The sequence below is a fragment of the Thalassophryne amazonica genome, chromosome 13 (genome assembly GCF_902500255.1).
Source record: "Thalassophryne amazonica chromosome 13, fThaAma1.1, whole genome shotgun sequence".
Lineage (NCBI taxonomy): Eukaryota > Metazoa > Chordata > Actinopteri > Batrachoidiformes > Batrachoididae > Thalassophryne > Thalassophryne amazonica.
In genome coordinates, this window is record NC_047115.1 from 58885772 (window position 1) to 58906324 (window position 20553).

Below are 20553 nucleotides of genomic sequence, written 5' to 3' on the forward strand. Positions count from 1 at the left end.
ATGATAACATTTGTCGATTGAAAACAGCAATAATGTGCAAACTACCACTGCTTAAATGCAAAGATTTGTTTTTGCTTCTTGCTAAGTTTTATTTGAGTAACAATAAGATGAAGATATTTTAAGCACTTACAACGGCTAATATGTGACATTTAGTATATGCAATAAGTCAGATTCATTACTAATGAAAATCTCAATCAATTAATTCAATAATTAATTAGTTATTAGTTGCAGCTTTATGTTACATGTGCAAATGTAGTTTTTACAATCGATTTATCTATTACTCACAATTTGCCATCTTTGAATGAGCGGACGAAGATGCTGTCCTTCTTCACGGTTAAGTCTTCATGGGAATCGGGCGAGATGACCTTGGGGTGGATGGACAAAGAGAAGGTGGAAAGGTCAGGCGAGTTGGCCGCCACAAAATGCGTGTGTGTGAGAACTGTTGTGGTGGCAGTGGGGTGTCAGGAGTACGAACCAACAACTAAACATGTTTCAGCAAAAGGACGGGCTGATGAATTATAAAATGTGGTGACTACGAACCAAAAACAAACAAATTGATGTGTAAGGAATGCACACCAACTGTTAGTGTGTGCTGCTGCCGTTTACGGGAGCTGAAGCGTACAAACAATGAGCACTGTTACAGTGACAAGACTGAAGCAGAGCAGGCAGCACCGCTGTTCTGGGGATCTGATTTCCAGCAGGACGCTGCCTGTTTTGCTTGACTGCACTGCACACTCCTGCTCTCGCTCTCTGCGCATACGCTACACATTTGCATGGTGGACACTTTTACTCCAAAGTGATGACTCATATCTGTTAAGTCTCCTGTTTATTTAATACTTTTTCTTAACTCGACAACTCATAAACACATTTTTTTAATGCAGCATTCTTCAGGCCTCAGCTGTTGTGTGAGACATGTAGCGCTGTACTACTTCACCACGCTGCCACAACACCACTCCCAGTGTAAACAATGACAGACTATGTGACTATGTGATGTAGTCCTCTGTGCTGTCACAAGGAGGCAGCATGGAGCTCAGTCAACAGCAAGCCAACAACAACAAACACTGGAGACGGGGCTGAGTGCACAGTTGAAGGGACTGCTTTTCCACCCGCTCCCATTCTCCCAGGTCTACTTGTACCACTTACATAAACGAATGCCTGTCACCATTTCACTGCGTGTTCTCAGCAGCAGAGACATGCAGGCAGATGTAGAATAAAAGACAAGTAAAATAATCTAAAAATGCACAAATCAAACCAACACTGCTGCAGACATCAGGCAAAAAGGAATCAAAGTTTCCTCTCAGAGCAGATTGGCTTTGTTCTCTGAAATTCTTCTAACTACAAATGTCAGGCAGCTACTGTAACAAACTAATCATATTTTCAGAAACAACAAGAGTATTTGCAGCAGTTCCTGCTGAGGGAATTATGAAAGGACAACATAATCCTGCTGAGTGCTGAGGTTACATAATCAGCCTTTTAAATGAAATGGCACAGCGCTTTTTTGAGCGTGCTGGAACATCAGCAGCAGTGGCCCACGTTTCTTCAAAGTGATGCTGAAAAAGAAACTCACCAGCGCAGGGTACCATGTGGCCTTCTTTTTATCCCCGGTGGAGACTCCTTCCACGCATACCACTTTGCCAAACAGATCCTCATTCTGCCGCTGACTGCTCTCCTCTTCTTCGCTGGAGGATGAAGACAGCTCTTCCTCTTGACTGTGGGAAAGAACATCTTTGATCAGCTGGCTGGTGTTCAGAAAGGAACAGTAAGCACGTGTGTCGTTTTAACAACATAATTTCACATCGCTTTGGCCTTTATATTGACAATCTATGTCACAGGGTCTAAAGTGCAATATGCATCTGTCATCTCATTCGGTAAGGTTACACCTGACCTTTGTGAATCATCTTAAGGTTACTTGTGTTGTGATTTGGCACTTTATAAATAAATTCAAGTGAACTGAAATTTGTATTTATCCATTACGGTTTACTTTTATTTTGTGTAATCACTGTTTTCGTTGTGTATATAAACTCAGTTTGTGCATGTCGTGAATCCACTTTTGTAAGGCAAATCTGAACATTATACTGTATCTATGTCAGGAAAACTTTAGACTAGGTTTATATCAGTTGATGTCTCATGACATTAATGTGCCAGCACTGCGTGAGACCACACCTCGTTTTAAGACCAACATGTCAAGGGGCACACAGCTGACCACAAGTAAATTTGCTACTTAAAGAATGTAAAAATGACAACTGTTTCTAGGTAGGTTCTTAATAAAACAATTACCTTATTTCCTTGATTAAAAGCATGGGTGTTAATTTTTTTCAAACCGTGCTCAGACCTGGCGCCGAAACAAAGCAGGCCGTAATTCAAGGCTGGTGATTATTAACAAAATGCTGCTTGCTGCCTGCACTGTAATATGGTGTTATGTTTCACATATAGCCCTGGGTGTGGCAAACCTAACCACTTAAAGCAGAGCCCTCTGCATGATGCAAACCCTCCCTGACACACCCCTGCTAAACTATGGAGAACGTAAAGGCTGTGATTGCTCACTTTTACGTTTTCACTCCTTTCTCTCCCATCATATTTTAAAAGTTTCTGCAGTAAGCATGGAGATTACATTTCAATCATGGATGAAATACTTTTGGCAGAAAAGTCAACAAATATGACCAACTTTACATGTTGTCGGAAAAAGACACTCAAATAATCCACAATTCATGGAGTAAAATTGCAAGTACCGTACCGTTGGTTTGGCGATTCATGAAAGTATGAAGAAGTGGAGCAAATTAATCCAGAAAAAAACACTGTTCCTACTGAAAACTGTTTAAGACACGACCGAGAACTTTAAAAGAGTCACACGAAGGTACCAATCAGCAGCGGACTTAGAAAAAAGAGTGACTCGATCAAATGTACTCCCTTTATACAGCTAATACCCGGTGCTTATTTAAGGCAGGCGATTTTTTTTTTTTTTTTTTTCAAAGTTTTGACCTGGCCATTACGTGAGGCAGGTCCTGACCATCTAACTGTAGACAAACTGTAGACATCTGTTCCACAATAAAACCACTGGATATTTCTTTAGGCTCATCTGTAGTTAGCACAGCAAAGCAAAGCATAAGGGCCTGCTCTAATGATGAGCTCACTCATTAGGATGTGTGTATTGACAAGCTGCTTATTCTGTTGTGTCAGAAACATCACTGGAGCCAGAGGACATACAGCAATAATCATGCATGCAGCACCAGCAAGCAAATGCATCCCCGGTTGTTTTAACACCACAACAGACCCGCTCTGAGCCCAACTTCATTGTTAGTACATACACAGTGGCAGGAACTACTCAAGAGCCGTAAATCAGCCACAATGGTACTAAAATATCAACAAGGAGATCTGCTTCAAAGTGATAAACAAAGTACAGTAGTTACTTGATGCAAAGACGACTTCCTCTGCATGTGATGGATACTGTTGTAGTAAAAGTCAAACATTTACACTTACAGCTGTGACATAATTTCTTTGTAATTCAAACGTTAAGACACTACAGTGTGCAGGAACAGAACAGGGCGATGGTGCTAATATGCAGCTGTGAACGTTTCACCTCAATTATGCATCTGTGGCTGTCTTAAGGTGCCCTGACACTTGCACTACTTTGATCCGCGCACTTGCACGCACATCGTCGTGACAATCCGACCCACTGTGTTCCCAGCTGGACGCCCTGCTTTGTTCCACTGGCTGCTACGCGCTGTACACTGGACGCTGTGTCTGTAAAAAAAATATTTTGTAGCAGATTAATCGTATTCTCTTCGAGTTGGCTGTTGAAAACGGCTTGACTCACTTCCTGAATCACAGAGGACCGCTCCAGCTGCAGCTTTTCTCACGGGTGTGCGCTGAATGAGGGAGAGAACGCATTTGAAGCAGTCTAAAAAGGTAATTATTTGTCATGTTTATATTGTAATGCCATCCATCCATCCATCCACTCCATTTTCTTCCGCTTTATACGGAGTCGGGTCGCAGGGGCAGCAGCTCAAGTAAAGCCGCCCAGACCTCCCGATCCACACACACCTCCCCCAGCTCCTCCGGGGGAACCCCAAGGCGTTCCCAAGCCAGCCGAGAGATGTAGTCCCTCCAGCGTGTCCTGGGTCTTCCCCGGGGCCTCCTCCCAGTGGGACGTGCCTGGAACACCTCTCCAGCGAGGCGTCCAGGGGGCATGCGGAAAAGATGCCAGAGCCACCTCAACTGACTCCTTTCGACGTAGAGAAGCAGCGGCTCGACTCTCCCGAGTGACCGAGCTCCTCACCCTATCTCTAAGGGAGCGCCCAGCCATCCTGCGGAGGAAACTCATCTCGGCCACTTGTACTCGCGATCTCGTTCTTTCTGTCATGAGCCAAATCTCATGACCATAGGTGAGGAGCGAAACGTAGATCGATCGGTAAATCGAGAGCTTTGCCCCCCTACTCAGCTCTCTCTTCACCACGACGGTCCGATACAGTGACCGCATCACTGCAGATGCTGCACCGATCCGTCTATCAATCTGACGCTCCATCCATCCTTCACTCGTGAACAAGACCCCGAGATACTTAAACTCCTCCACTTGAGGCAAGGACACTCCACCGACCTGAAGAGGGCAAAGCACCTTTTTCCGGTCAAGAACCATGGCGTCGGATTTGGAGGTGCTGATTTTCATCCCGGACGCTTCACACTCGGCCGCAAACCGCCCCAGTGCACGCTGAAGGTCCTGATTTGACAAAGCCAACAGAACCACATCGTCCGCAAACAGCAGAGACGAGATTCTGTGGTTCCCAAACCAGACCCCCTCTACACCCTGGCTGCGCCTAGAAATTCTGTCCATAAAAATAATGAACAGAACTGGTGACAAAGGGCAGCCCTGGCGGAGGCCAACGTGCACTGGAAACAGGTTTGACTTACTACCGGCAATGCAAACCAAGCTCCTGCTGTGGTCGTACAGGGATCGGATAGCCCTTAACAAAGGACCCCGGACCCCGCACTCCCGGAGCACTCCCCACAGGGTGCCCCGAGGGACATGGTCGAACGCCTTCTCCAGATCCACAAAACACATGTGGACTGGTTGGGCAAATTCCCATGAACCCTCGAGCACCCGATGGAGCGTGTAGAGCTGGTCCAGTGTGCCGTGACCAGGACGAAAACCACACTGCTCCTCCTGAATCCGAGGTTCGACCATCGGTCGAATTCTCCTCTCCAGTACTCTGGAATAGACCTTACCGGGGAGGCTGAGGAGTGTGATCCCCCTATAGTTGTAACACACCCTCCTGTCCCCCTTCTTAAACAGAGGGACCACCACCCCGGTCTGCAAATCCAGAGGCACTGTCCCCGATCGCCACGCAATGTTGCAGAGGTGTGTCAGCCAAGACCGTCCCACAACATCCAGAGACTTAAGGTACTCAGGACGGATTTCATCCACCCCAGGAGCCTTGCCACCGAGGAGCTTTCTAACCACCTTGGTGACTTCGGCCTCGGTAATGGATGAGTCCGCCTCTGAGTCCCCAGTCTCTGCTTCCTCTTCGGAAGACGTGACGATGGGATTGAGGAGATCCTCGAAGTACTCCTTCCACCGCCCGACAACATCCCCAGTCAGGGTCAACAGCTCCCCACCCGCACCGTAAACAGTGCTGGTGGAGAGCTGCTTCCGCCTCCTGAGGCGTCAGACGGTTTGCCAGAATCTCTTCGAGGCCGACCGATAGTCCTCCTCCATAGCCTCCCCGAACTCCTCCCAGACCCGAGTTTTTGCCTCTGCGACCACAAGGGCTGCGGCACGCTTGGCCTGCCGGTACCTGTCAGCTGCCTCTGGGGTCCCACCTACCAACAAAGATAAGTAGGACTCCTTCTTCAGCTTGATGGCATCCCTCACTTCCGGTGTCCACCACCGAGTTCGGGGATTGCCGCCGCGACAGGCACCAGAGACCTTGCGACCACAGCTACGAGCAGCCGCATCGACAATGGAGGTGGAGAACATGGTCCACTCGGACTCCATGTCTCCAATTTCCCCCAAGATCTGGGAGAAGCTCTCCCGGAGGTGGGAGTTGAAGACCTCGCTGACAGAGGGTTCCACCAGTCGTTCCCAGCAGACCCTCACGATACGTTTGGGCCTGCCAGGTCTGACCGGCTTCCTACCCTCCCAGAGGATCCAACTCACCACCAGGTGGTGATCAGTCGACAGCTCTGCCCCTCTCTTCACTCGAGTGTCCGAGACACGTGGCCGAAGGTCAGATGATACGACTACAAAGTCGATCATCGACCTCCGGCTCAGGGTGTCCTGGTGCCACGTGCACTTATGGACACCCTTGTGCTCGAACATGGTGTTCGTGATGGACAAACTGTGACTAGCACAGAGGTCCAACAACTGAACACCACTCGGGTTCAGATCGGGGAGGGCGTGCTTCCCAATCACCCCCCTCCAGGTCTCACTGTCGCCGCCCACGTGGGCATTGAAATCCCCCAGGAGAACAATGGAGTCCCCAGTCGGAGCGCTATCTAGTACCCCTCCCGGGGACTCCAGGAAGGTCAGGTACTCTGCACTGCTGCTCGGCCCGTAGGCCGAGACAACGGTGAGAGACCTGTCCCCAACCCGAAGGCATAGGGACGTGACCCTCTCGTTCACCGGAGTGAACTCCAACACTTGGCGACTGAGCTGGGAAACAATAAGCAATGCGACCCCAGCTCTCCGCCTCTCCCCGTGGGCGACGCCAGAAAAATGAAGCGTCAAGCCCCTCTCCAGGAGTTGTGTACCAGAGCCCAAGCTGTGCGTGGAGGTGAGCCCGACTATCTCTAGTCGGTATCTCTCAACCTCCCGCACAAGCTCAGGCTCCTTCCGCCCTAGCGAGGTGACATTCCACGTCCCAACAGCCAGGGGCTGTGAGCATGGACCGGGCCGCCGGGCCACCCGCCCTCGACCACCACCCAATCCTCTCTGCACCCGACCCCCATGGCCCCCTCTGCAGGTGGTGAACCCACAGGAGGGCGGGCCCATGTCACTCTTTCGGGCTGAGCCCGGCCGGGCCCCATGGGCTAAGGCCCGCACACCACCCCAGGCCTGGCTCCAGGGTGGGACCCCGGCTCCGCCATACCGGGCGACGTCTCGGTCCTTGATCTTTTACTGGTCATGGAGGTTCTGAACTGCCCTTAGTCTGACCCGTCACCTAGGACCTGTTTGCCTTGGGAGACCCTACAGGGAGCACAAAGCCCCCGACAACATAGCTCCTAGGATCATCCGGGTACGCAAACTCCCCCACCACGATAAGGTGGCAGCTAGAGGGGGAGAACGGCTTGGTAAAACAGTTGCATGTTCTTTCCTTCTTGTGTGCAGCTGTAAAAGTATGTTTATGATAGATTTAATATCTCGTTATAATTGTTCAAACGAGCTGCGCTCTGATGGGGTGCAGTGATGCAACCACTCACACTGCTCCAAAAGTGTGATGCACCTTTCAGAATTGTTGGTGCCATCAAAGATGTGCAAATTGCCCATGCCATGGGCACTAACACACCCCTGTACCATCACAGATGCTGGCTTTTGAACTATGCGCTGGTAACAATCTGGATGGTCACTTTCCTCTTGTCCGAAGGACACAACATCCATGATTTCCAAAAACAATTTGAAAAGTGGACTCATCAGACCACAGCACACTTTTCTACTTTGCGTCTGTCCATTTCAAATGAGCTCAGGCTCAGAGAAGGCGGCGGCGTTTCTGAATGTTGTTGAGGTATGGCTTTCACTTTGCATGGTAGACTTTTAACTTGCATTTGTAGATGTAGCAACGAACTGTGTTAACTGACGATGATTTTCTGAAGTGTTCCTGAACCCACTCGCTAAGATCCTTTACACAATGATGTTAGTTTTTAATGCAGTGCCGCCTGAGGGATCGAAGGTCACTGGCATTCAATGTTGGTTTTCGGCCTTGCTGCTTACGTGTAGAAAGTTCTCCAGATTCTTTGAATCTTCTGATTATATTAAGGACTGTAGATGATGGAATCCCTAAATTCCTTGCAACTGAACGTTGAGAAACATTGTTCCTAAACTGTTGGACTATTTTTTCATACAGTTGTTCACAAAGTGGTGATCCTTACCCCATCTTTGCTTGTGTACGGCTGAGCCTTTTGGTGATGCTCCTTTTATACCCAATCATGACACTCACCTGTTTCCAATTAGGAGTTCTTTGAGCATTCATCAACTTTCCCAGTCTTTTGTTGTCCCGTCCCAACTTTTTTGAAACGTGTTGCAGGCATCCATTTCAAAATAAGCAAATATTTGCACAAAAACAATAAAGTTTATCAGTTTGAACATTAAATATCTTGTCTTTGTGGTGTATTCAATTGAATACAGGTTGAAGAGGATTTGCAAATCATTGTATTCTGTTTTTATTTACATTTCACACAATGTCCCAACTTCATTGGAACTGGGGTTGTACATAAGTATTCACACCCTTTGCCATGAAGCTTAAAATTGAGCTCAGGTGCATCCTCTTTCCACTGATCGTCCTTGAGATGTTTCTACAGCTTAATTGGAGTCCACCTGGGGTAAATTCAGTTGATTGGATATGATTTGGAAAGACACACACTTGTCTACATATAAGGTCCCACAGCTGACAGTGCATGTCAGAGCACAAACCAAGCATGAAGTCAAAGGAATATTCTGTAGACCTCTGAGACAGAACTGTCTCGAGGCTCGAATCTGGGGAAGGGTACAGAAACATTTCTGCTGCTTTGAAGGTCCCATTGAACATTCATCAACTTTCCCAGTCTTTTGTTGCCTCGTCCCAACTTTTTTGAAACGTGTTGCTGGCATTCATTTCAAAATGAGCAAATATTTGCAGAAAAACAACAAAGTTTATCAGTTTGAACATTAAATATCTTGTCCATGTGGTGTAATCAATTGAATATAGGTTGAAGAGGATTTGCAAATCATTGTATTCTGTTTTTATTTACATTTTACACAACGTCCCAACTTCATTGCAATTGGGGTTGTAGATCACGCAACATTCACATTTGTTGCACGACATTTATGTGTGAAAGATTTCAAAATTCTCTTTATGCAACTGCACGCGACGCGGCCCTCTCACGTTTTACAGAAATTGGCGCCCAATTCTGACTTATCTGAGTTTTTGTCATCACAGTTAACTTCTGAGTGACATTGCTGGGAACACAACTGGTGACGTGCACTTCACCAGGAATACATTTTAATCAGCGAACTAAAGTGGACTACTTATATGTATATGGAAAGATCAAATCTCAGCCACTTTAGTCTGTAATGTAAGTGTAGCAAATGACAGCATTAATATTAACTGTGCTTTGAGTACCATTAGCAAGGGTGTCAAGAATGAGATTATGAAGCAGAGTTCTTTATAAGACAGAGGAGCCACAATTCTGTCTGGTGCAAAGTGCCTTTACGGTTCCTATTCCCTGTTGAAATTCTCCAATCTCTCAGGAGAAGGTACATCAGAACCTAAAACACCCACTGGAACATTCAAATTAAAGGAGATAACATTTAGGAGGGCTCACGCCATTCTCATACTGCCTCAGCCGGCCTGCACACACAAGAGCTGAGTGTGATTAAGGAGGTGGAGGAGGTGAGCAGGCTCTCCTGTTCCAGTCTTCAGGGGCTGTTTAGGAGGGGATGCAGATGAGAGTAAATCTTTCATTTCAAAAGCTGTCAACATACTTAAGCCCCGTTTACACATAGATGGTAAGAACTCCCGGAAGCGTCCCGGAAGAGTTTTTGGCCGTCTTAAGGATCAAACGCCGTTGTCAACGCCGGCACTAGGGGGCGTGGCTTAGTTCCGGCTTTACCGGGAATCGTCGAAAAAATTATTCAACATGTCGAATAATTCCGGGAACACTCCCGGAGAATTCGCGTGACGACAGAAACAACGCGAACAACGGCGTTTGATACTTTTTAATCGCCGTTTCAACCCGCCCCTTCCTGTAGTGCCGCAGCTGTAATTGGCGGCCGGCGTTGTATCTCTAACCAACGGCGTGAAAAACGGCAATAGAGCCCACATCAGCGTCCTCAAGGGCGTTTTACCCGGCGACAGAGGCAGACAAAACGTCGGCGCTAGCGGACAGTACGTCGTTCTAAACGCCACCTCCTGGTTAACGGTGTTCCAAACAGCCAATAGGCGGCGGTCAATATAAAAACATGCAGGCCTCTCACTCGCGGCCAGCTCCAGATATTTTTGCAGAGAAACTCCAGTATGTCTCCTAAAAGAAAATTGGCAGCGGCAAGGACTTACCAAGAGGTCTGGTTCAGAAGCAGAGGAGAGCCCTGTAGTGGAGACGAGCAACATGTTGAGGAGGGGAAAAAGAAAGGAGAATAAAAGGCTGAGAGATAAGCTCCCTCCCCCTGCAGTGACAGCTGCTTCAGCCTATTATACTCTGGGGGCGGTGCCTATATGCAAAAGTTCCTGGAGTAACGCAGGATTTGCCTGGATAAATCCAGCGGTACACAGGGCATTATCGGCGGCAGCAGAACACTGCCGTTCTCACGCGCGTCTTAACCTGCGATTGTAAAGGATAGAAATGGGTATTAACCTGCGATTGTAAAGGATAGAAATGGGTATTAACCTCCGTTGCCTGACGTATGCCGGATGCTACGGCGTCAAAACGATGCTTTATTCAGCGGATTTAGCTGTGTTTTATCCGCGCATTTGCGGCTAGTACGGCGCTCAAAACGCCGGCGAAATGCTCCGCCCCTTTCCACTGCAAAAACAGCCGGAACTACTGCGAACTTCGGTCTACATATTGCCCGCCGACAAAACCGTCTATGTGTAACCTGGGCTTTAGAATGAGGAGTCCAACACTGACGATGCTGGATCGAGTACAGCAAATTTATCACAGACCTCTTACATAAAGGGTGCTTTTCACATCTACCTTCTTTGGTCCAAACCAAATTAGCAGGTGTCAAAGGTGCCTCGGAACAGGGTCCAAACCAAAGCATCAAAATTTGATCTGACCAAAACATGTGGTCTTGGTCGGGATCAAACTGAACCATGGTTTGGTTAGTTTGCAGGGTGAAAACACTTTTTGAATGGTTCGCACTTTTGGACCATTTACAGGAAGTTGAGGCAGGTTACTGACACCCATTAAACAGCAGAAGAAGAAAAGAATGGAAAATAACTTAATTATTTAAAAGGTAACTGAGTTTGGCGTTTTGCACTGGAAGACCTGGGAAGAACACACAAGGGAACGAGCCAGCTGGTGAACACTGATCTGCACCGGAGTGGACGTTTTCAAAAAAATGTGAATAAACAACAAAAAGGAGAAAGAGGAAGAAGAGAGAGCAAGACCCTGAATGTCTGTAAGAACAACCTTCAAAACCAAAACTTCAGACGTGACGTTAATTTAAATAACTTGTCTGAAATTAGTTTGGTTAAAATTTTAACCATAAGTTAAAACTGTATGCCTCTGGATGACTTGGGTGATATTGCCAGCGTATCAGTATGGGGTCAAAAGAAATGAGTGTTTTTCTTTTCTGTGACCAGTTCTCCTTTGCCTGTAGAGGATAGAGCAGTTTCTTCTGGAACCAGCTCTTCTCTCTTTGCAGAGGATAGAACTGCACATCTACTACAAAACAGTTAACAGGTAGGTACTCAAATGATTTTAGACTTCATAAATGTTTGTTGAGCTTTGTTCACTACGCCTGCAAAAATATGTTAGCGGTCTAAAATTTATCAGACCAAAATTTAATAATTAGTCCACTGATGGTTTTCAAAGTTATCTGAAAAGCTAATCCGATAATGAAAACACTAGCTTTGATAATTAGCGGTTAGCGGATTAGTGGAACTGTGCCCACCACTGGTCGCCACAGCAACCAACCAGTCCTGCTTTACGACAACTGTCACAACAGCCAGGCTTTGAGAGAGGGATTTTTCTCCTCGAATCTCTGTGGATCTGAGGACACCGATTTGTATCTGTAACACACAGAACAGAGTCTGCGGACCGCCGCGGACTTATAAAACTTGCACGATGTCGTAAAAAAAGAACACTTTACGATAGACATTTTAAAAACTTAGTGACAATCACGATTACAGAGCAAAACACTAACCCCCCCCATGATGAAATCCACTGAGTTTTCACAGCCCCGAAAGTCTTCGCAATACCCGATGGCCATATTTTAGTCTAGTGTAATAATAATAATAATAATGCTAATAATATATATATATATAAAAGGCATAAAAACGTGACTCATTTTGTGATGGGAGCACAAAAAAAAATGCATGAGACTGGGCTGGTAAGTAACAGTGTGTGTCAAGATTGGCCCTGTTCTGTAATCTCCGCATCCACCATTGTGTTCGGGAATCGACATTGTGCCGTTGTATGTTTCTGCTGCAGAACCTTCATATTGATCTGGATCACTCCCAACATCCAACACTAACAGGGTCTTCCTTTGCAGTATAGCCACGTGTGATTTAAATTTTGTCAAGATCCATCAAGCATATTTGAGATGATCCTCAACAGTGATCCAATGGCGAAATGATCCAGAATTGGTATCTTGATCCCAATCCACTACAAAATTTAATGGATTCTTCCATGGCCTAATATCGATCTGTGGTGAATATTCCATCTAAATCTGTGCAGTAGTTTTGGCGGAATCCTTAAAGCCTGTAAAGTGAAATCCTGAGCCAGGATACAGATCTGGATCACCTTCAAAATTCATTGGAGTCTTCCATGCCCTAATATGTATCTGTGGTGCAAATTTTGGTGAGAATCTGCGAAGTAGGACTGACGTAATCCTTCAAAGCCTATATAAAGTGAAATCTTGATCCAGAATCCGGATCACTGCCAATTTAATGGAGTCTTCCATGCCCTAATATCTGTCTGTGGTGAAAATTACTTTTGATGTAATCCTGCTAACAGACAGACAAATAAATAAACAAACCCTAATGATTTTATTACATCCTTGGTGGATGTAATAATAGGAATGCTTTCATGAATTTTTCTCCATTAAAACAGAACTATCCAACAAGCTGACAACAAGCAAACGTCAGACATCTACAAAGCAATTAATGTCTAGAATAGGGAGAAGCAGCATACACAGATGATGACATCAGGATGTAAGTATGTAGGGAAAAGTTGCAATGATGTAATGAACCGGAAGAGCTCATCAAACACTTTGGGTTGTGGGGGTGAGGAAACTATTGGCCGGTCGCAAAAACCGATGTTTTTGGTTTTGTAGTTCAATTGGTTTAGTCAGTTTGGTTGTGTGTCATATTGTTGTTACCATAAGTGCAAAGTCTAGTGTGTTTGATGATTTCCACCATTGTCTCTGTGTTGTTGTGTGTAAAAATAAAAGTGCCTTCTTGTGGCAGAGTGCAGAAAAGACAAAAGCTCTGGCTCGGTCTTTATTCTTCCATGCAGCTTGCTACACTATTATAATCATCATTATTATTTAATAGGATTTGCTATGCAGTTAAATCAATATGGGCTTATATTTATTTTATATTAAAAGATAGTTTTAACTGGTTTTAGTATAAGAATAGTGAAAGTTTATTGTTTCGCCTTATTTGTGCCTCCCCCAAATGGACGGTGCCTCTAGCAATTGCCTATACTGCCTACAGGCTGGGCAGGCCGCGAACACGAGCCTTGCAATAGAAATAGGACAGCACTCACATTGGGTTTGACCGCCGACCACGATTGCCTTTCTTGCCAATGACAGGTGTGCCAAAGTGCTCAGGGTTGGTCAGAGGGAGTCTGTCGAGTGTCTGCAAAGAACGGAAACAGGAATGACAAACATTAAATAAGAAGACAGAGGAAAAGTTGATGAAAACTTTCTTGTTGGAGCTTATCGATCTGATTTGAACAATTTGAACAAAGTGATGGCTTCATCCAGCACAATCTTCAGACACCAAATTTACTGTGACATCAGTTTATCTTTTGTCTAAATACTTGATAACTGTAATATTCACACAGCACCCTCATAGCCATTTGTAAACGGATTAATGCCAGGGCTGCAAGTTGGTGAGTAAATGTGTGAGACTGCATGTGGCTTATTAAAATAACAGAATAAAGTACATGCTCCCAGAAAGGTTTTGATGTTTTCAGCTGGTTTAAAATTGCAGGACACCACAGCACTTGCCTCGCTCTCTGCGAAGTGACGTGCTCCTTTCAGGCAGAGAGAGGAACGCCTAAGGGTCTTCTCGTCACCATCGTCAAACACTAAAGAGATAAGAGCGTGACACACAAACTATTAGGTGGCTATATGTAGGTCAGGTGTGCATGAACACACAAAGACAGACACTTGTGACAAAAAAGTCTTCTGTCTCTGCCACAAAATGACTGTTAGCATTATGATTTGTTAAATTCTACACGACTATCAGTGCCAAGCCAAACAGTCTGAGGACAGTGTCAGTTTAATATCATAGCTTCAAAAAGTCTTTACACATCAAACAGAATTTTACTATCTACTATTAATTTCTAAAAAAAACAAAAAAAACAGAACTAAGAACATGTCAGTGAATACTAAGCAAGAAAAATTAGTTTAATATGAAGCCCCTCAACTTGATCCTAACAATTAACATAAAAAACAAAAACTTCATTAGAGTTTACCAACTGTCCTCATTAATAACAACAGGGGCAACACTTAGATACCTTACGTTCTTATATGCCACTGCCAAACAGAAATTAAATTTGATCAGATTTCTCTCACACCTGCAACAAAAACAATCTTTATATGTACTGCATGTGGTCATACTAGTACAATAGTACAATAGTGGATAATAAATAAATAAGTCACACCAGAGTATATGGTGCACCTATTTTATATATTATTATATGGTATGGGATTTTGCCAACTTCTGATTCGCCCATTTGCCACTGAGCTGTATCACATGTCGAGTTGACCACTGGTGGAGCCGAGCAGACCGCGCGTGCGAAACGAGTACATCTCGTGTGCAAGCGTAGCGCTAGCTAATCGAGCGACGTCTTCTACCGATAACGACCAATCAGATAACGCAATACAACGCCTACTTTGGCTGTCACTTTGTTGCCAAGATGGCAGAAGACAGGTTTGCGTCTGTTTGCGCTGACTTAAAATGAATTTTACACGAAAAAGATGCGAAGAACACCCACAGAAATACACAGTCAGCAGCCAACCTGTTTTGCAAGTACGTCACTGAAAAGGGACATGCGCCCAACTTTGAAACTTATGACAGACAGATGCTTGACGGAGTACTCAGTCGATTTCACGTGGAAGCTAGACAGGCGAATGCCGAACTTTGTAAGAAAACAAACCTGATGACTCTTCGTCACGGACTTAACAGGCATCTCCAGTCGATCGATGGGATATCAGTTGGTGCAGTATGACAGTAATAATAAAGAGCTGAAACTTGAGACTGATTTTTCAGTTTTAGTATGTTTGACAAACTCCCAATTTTCTTGTTTACCATATAATAAAGTAGTTATAGACTAGATTTCGGTGTACCCGTGATTATGCGGCCCTGGTCAAGATGGGGTTCACCGAGGCTTTGGCCGAGGTGAACCCCATCCTGACCAAAATTGTATATTATCAGCTCTTGTTGTAATTTAGAATTTTTGTGCATTGTTGTAGTATACTTTTTGTTATTGGCATTTATTATTGATTCCTGGGGAAGCCCTATATAAATAGTTATTAGAATTATTGTTATTAATATGAGCGAAGCGCGGCGCGGCACGAAGCTCGCTCTTGGTATGGGGTGTCCTAAACAGGAAGTGCCAATTTTCAAACCCACAGTAAAACATGAAATGTTCAAATGTCAAACACTTCCTGGACTGACAGGCGAGATCCCATGGAATCTCGCGGGAACTCAGTGGCAAGCTCACATTCAAACAGGGAGTGCCGAATTCTCACTCACAGTGAAACAGGAAATGTTTAAATGTCAAACACTTCCTGGCATGGGTGGAGCTAGAGCGGAGCTGGGGTTTCACTGGACTTTCCTGAAATCTGACTGGACACAGATCATTGACATGTCATGGCACCACACGTGTGTTTGAAAGAAAGGTGATTTCACTGATTAATATCACTTTGAGCAGATGGAATCAATTAATGAGTCAAATCATTTGGTGGAGTCTGTGGCTGCAAAGAAAACCTGCACCCTCTTGGCCCTTTCTGGAACAAGTTGCCCACCCCTGATTTTGACCCCTGTGTAATTCTTCAATTGACCCCTACCTGGCTGCCTATTGAAAATTCAAGTGACCAATCAGTTTTATTTATTTACTTATTTTTTTAAGAGTTCATGTCTATGGATTATTTGTGCCAAATTTGATGCTTGTATCACCATTTGCAGGATTCCACTCTAAATACTCTCTTATCTGCTGCACTATATATAAAAAGTAAGACGCTGTTTCTCAGTATTTCTCAGTTGCTCTCAAAAGTATTGGAACACTTGGTATTTCACACATTTTAATTTGTTTATTCTATTTCAAATACATTTTTTTTTTCTAAACTTATCTTCCTTAACTCAAACTGAAAGCAAATTTCTACAACTTGATATAAATTAATTAAAAATCTAAAATCCAGCTTCCTGATGAAGTGGTGTAGAGGAGGATTTTCTTAAAAAGAAGACCTGAAAGTTCAGCTACAATTTGACAGAAAGTACATTTGAGATGAAAGCCTAGATCTGAGATGTTTTGGTGAAAGAAACTTTTGTATTTCTTCATAATTGATGTAAATAAAGTCCAAGACATATTCAGTGACTTGGAAATGTTCATGTTTCCATCCCCTGACTTGTCTAAAGAAAATCAAGTTTTAGAGATTTGCTTTCAGTGTGAGAAAGATAATTTTAGAAATTTTAATTCTTTTTTTTTTGTGTGTGTATTTCTAGTATTTAAAATGGCATAAACAAATTAAAATGTGTGAAATTCCAAGTGTTCCAATACTTTTGGAGGGCACAGTATCCTAACCTTATGACAAGTGCAAAATGAGTGTGTGTGTTATTACTGTTTTGTTTAAGAATGTTTAATTTTCACTGTTGCTGCACTTTGTGTCAAATCATAGTCATATCATATATCATACTGATATGAAAATTCAGTAAGGTATATCTTCTATTATACATTCCAAATCTATAGTGGAACTCTACTAGTGTTTACTAAGGTACACCAAAATATATATTTTTTTTAATTAAAAAAAAGAGAGTAGAGCGACTTAAGTCTGGTTCACACGACAGGATTTTAAAATTATCTTTTGATTCCCAAAACCTGAGAGACCACACACGTGAAGATAAAAAATCATAGCTCTAACAGGTTTTGTCGTACAGTGTGTGGTGTTCAGCCACATGGTAAGGACAACACCACCACACACAAACAGATTTCACACACCAACATTCTCAGGTCAGACAGGAAATCTCACAAAATCTCTTGAGATTAAACGTGACTTCAGAGTAAACAAACAGAGATACTTGTGGACTATTTAAAACAGAGGGGAAAAAAAAACAATACAAAAAGAAAAGGTGTTCTTTAAAGGAGTGGAGACAGCACGGCCACCGGACTTTCTGGTAAGTCAGAACAGCTGTTTTGATTTTATTTTCCGCTCCGTACGTCTGTCACCTCGCTTTCTGATTGGCTGCAGGTCACATTCAGCAGGCTGTGTGTTCGTTTTGGTCGGAGGACACAACACACGCTGCGATATCGGGTCAAAAAAATCCAACACGTTGAATAGCCCCGATTTGCAATCGGAGCGCTCCTGACATCGTTCCGAGCAGATCAGAGCGCTCTTAACATACCACACACAGCAGGAATATCTGATGAGATTATCTTTAGCGTCATCACGATTGTCGGGGTGTCCTTAAGATTGTCGGAAGGGGAAGATCGGGTCCGATATCGGCTTAATTATCCTGCTGTGTGAACCCGGCCTTAGGTGCCTGGTCTTGAGAACCAGGGATGGTAGGTTGAAAAGCTTTTTTATCCCATGGGAACTCTCCCTACCCACCTAAGTGACTCAAGAATATGGACAGCATGTATATAAGTGACATTTACATGACAATATTGAGATATGATAATTTGGCCATATTGTACCATATTGTACAGCCCTACTGTCAACTCGCTGAAAACGTTGAATATTAATTTACATCTACAATAAAAAATGCTTAAAGTGGCAGGGGGTTAAGAGGGCTGTAATTGGGGGATCAGCTGAAAAGCAAAAAAGAAAAATGCTTAAAAAGGTGGGGAGTATAGGGGCAGAGCCGCCCCACCCCCAGAATCTGAAAGGTTTTAGTCATGCTCGTGCTCTCAAGAACAATTTTACTGAAAAAGTCTGAAGGACCTGAAGGACATGGTTAGGTGGCGAGGAGCTTTTGCAGGCATGTGAGAGGCAAAGAAAGAGAAATGCTTAAAGAGGCGGGGGGTCTGGGGTCTGGGCCCCCTCCCAGCAGCTGAATGGTTTTTGCCATGCTAATGTGCCCTTGAAGCATTTACTCAAAATAAAGTCTGAAGGACCTAAATGACATGGTGAGATGCTGATGAGCTTCACTCATTCATGTCCGCGACATATGCATATTGACAAAAGTGTGATTTTTTTTTCTGTATATAAATCACACTGGAGTTTAAGTCGCAGGAAAAGAAAAAGAAAAATGACAACAACAACAAAAACATGACATACGCTGGAAAATACAGGAGTTCCAATAACAACTGTGACATCATACCTGCGTTTTGGGTTTTGACTGTTTTTCACTCGCTTCTTGTTTGTCTTTACTACAGACTGTTGCTGCTAGGTGCAACAAACAGTTGCAGCTAGCGACAGCCTTAACCCTCTGGAGTCTTGGTTATTTTGGGGAATTTTGGACTACTTCTGTTTTTACCTTCATAATTTACCTTAAAAAACTGTTTACCTGGCCTTGTTTGGTGCCATTTATTGACAATCTGCATGATGGTGAAGTGAAACTGTGCCATTGTTTAGGGAGATCCCTGGACTGCTTAAAAATGTTGTTTAAAAATGCAAAAGTACTTTTTATTCAATTACTCAGTTAATCAATTAAATAATTGCTAGAATACTTGATTTCAAAAATATTCTATAGCTGCAGCCCTGTTCAGTTTAGACGGGCGGCCAGCTCTCGGAAGAGTCCTGCTGGATCCAAACTTCTTCCATTTATGGATGATGGAGGCCACTGTGCTCAATGGGACCTTCAAAGCAGCATAAATGTTTTTGTACCCGTCCCCAGATTTGTGCCTCGAAACAAATCTGTCTCGGAGGTCTACAGGCTATTCCTTTGACTTCATGCTTGGTTTGTGCTCTAATACGCACGGTCAACTGTGGGACCTTATATGTAGACAGCTGTGTGCCTTTCCAGATCATATTCAATCAACTGAATTTACCCCAGGTGGACTCCAATTAAGCTGTAAAAACATCTCAAGGATGATCACTGGAAACAGGATGCACCTGAGCTCAATTTTGAGCTTCATGGCAAAGGCTGTGAATACTTATGTACATGTGATTTCTTTGTGTGTTTTTTTTTAAATACATTTGGAAAATCTAAAAAAAAAAATTGTCACTATGGGATATTGTGTGTAGAATTTTGAGGGGGAAAATGAATTTAATTCATTTTGGAATAAGTCTGTAACATAAAAAAAATGTGAAAAAGTGAAGTGCTGTGAATACTTTCCACATGTTATCCTAAAACAGATCAAATTATAATGTGGATAACTGCATTTTATCCTAAAGTGTCTGTAGAGAAAAACAAGCAGCAGATACATTTTCTGGCAACCTACATTCTGTAGCTGCCAAGAACAGTTTATCTATGGATAAAATAACACTGATAGTTTATACAAATAGGCTCTGAATTCACTATTTTATGACATCTTCAAATTTCTTTGTGTCAAGGCCACATAAAATCCCACAAGGCACACCTGCTTCTGTTTGTAGTATATTTATTCAAAATAAATGCAGTTGTTTTGTCACACATGAAAGTCTCATTAGTCATTGGCTATGTTTACACGTCGTTAATATTCGGGTTAAGGTCAATATTCCAGTTTCTGAATCATTAGGAATAACCTGTTTACATGCTTAAGCAGACAGAGTTACTCCTGTATACATGGTCACTGGTATCATATGGAATATCCCCATCTAAACACAGACGCACATCTTCCACCGATGCTTGATTTAGTCTGGCATTCGTGCAAATCCTGCTTCACGTAACTTTTAGGCCACTTTCTTGTAAATGTCGCTATCTCTGTACTTTCTACCGTCAATAAAAGACATTATATTCATGTCTTTCACGATACTAATGAAGTACAGTGGTCCCTTGTTTATCGCGGGAGTTACGGTCTAAAAATAACCTGCAATAGGCGAAATCCACGAAGTAGTCAGCGTTAGTTTACATTTTCTCACTTTTATCTCCTGTGTAAACACTCTTTTTTCTTCTGGGCGAGAAGATTATAAACAGACACACGCAGAACACAATGCGCATGCTCTCCCTTCGCTCACTGCCTCCGGGGGTACGGATGCGGGACCCGCAAAGAATCCAAGTCATGGCCACGGAGCTCTGCGGCTGCGGTATACTGATACCCTGCGGTGCTGTGGATTTTTCCACAAGAAATCTATCCTTGCGGGCTGCCGGAGCGGTCCGCATCAAAACAGCG

The 20553-nt window shown here is 43.9% G+C and overlaps 1 protein-coding gene across 5 annotated transcripts in view; it reads right to left on the bottom strand.

Annotated features, from left to right (window-relative positions):
- arid4b (AT-rich interaction domain 4B) overlaps window positions 1-20553 on the bottom strand; it is a 184004-nt gene that overhangs the window by 56408 nt on the left and 107043 nt on the right. For all 5 annotated transcript variants that reach the window (XM_034185013.1, XM_034185011.1, XM_034185012.1 and 2 more), the window contains 4 exons: window positions 14084-14163; window positions 13618-13709; window positions 1568-1709; window positions 286-365 (listed from right to left, as the gene is read on the bottom strand). In XM_034185013.1, the coding sequence (XP_034040904.1) occupies window positions 286-365; window positions 1568-1709; window positions 13618-13709; window positions 14084-14163 (394 nt within the window). The remainder of the gene's footprint in view (window positions 1-285; window positions 366-1567; window positions 1710-13617; window positions 13710-14083; window positions 14164-20553) is intronic.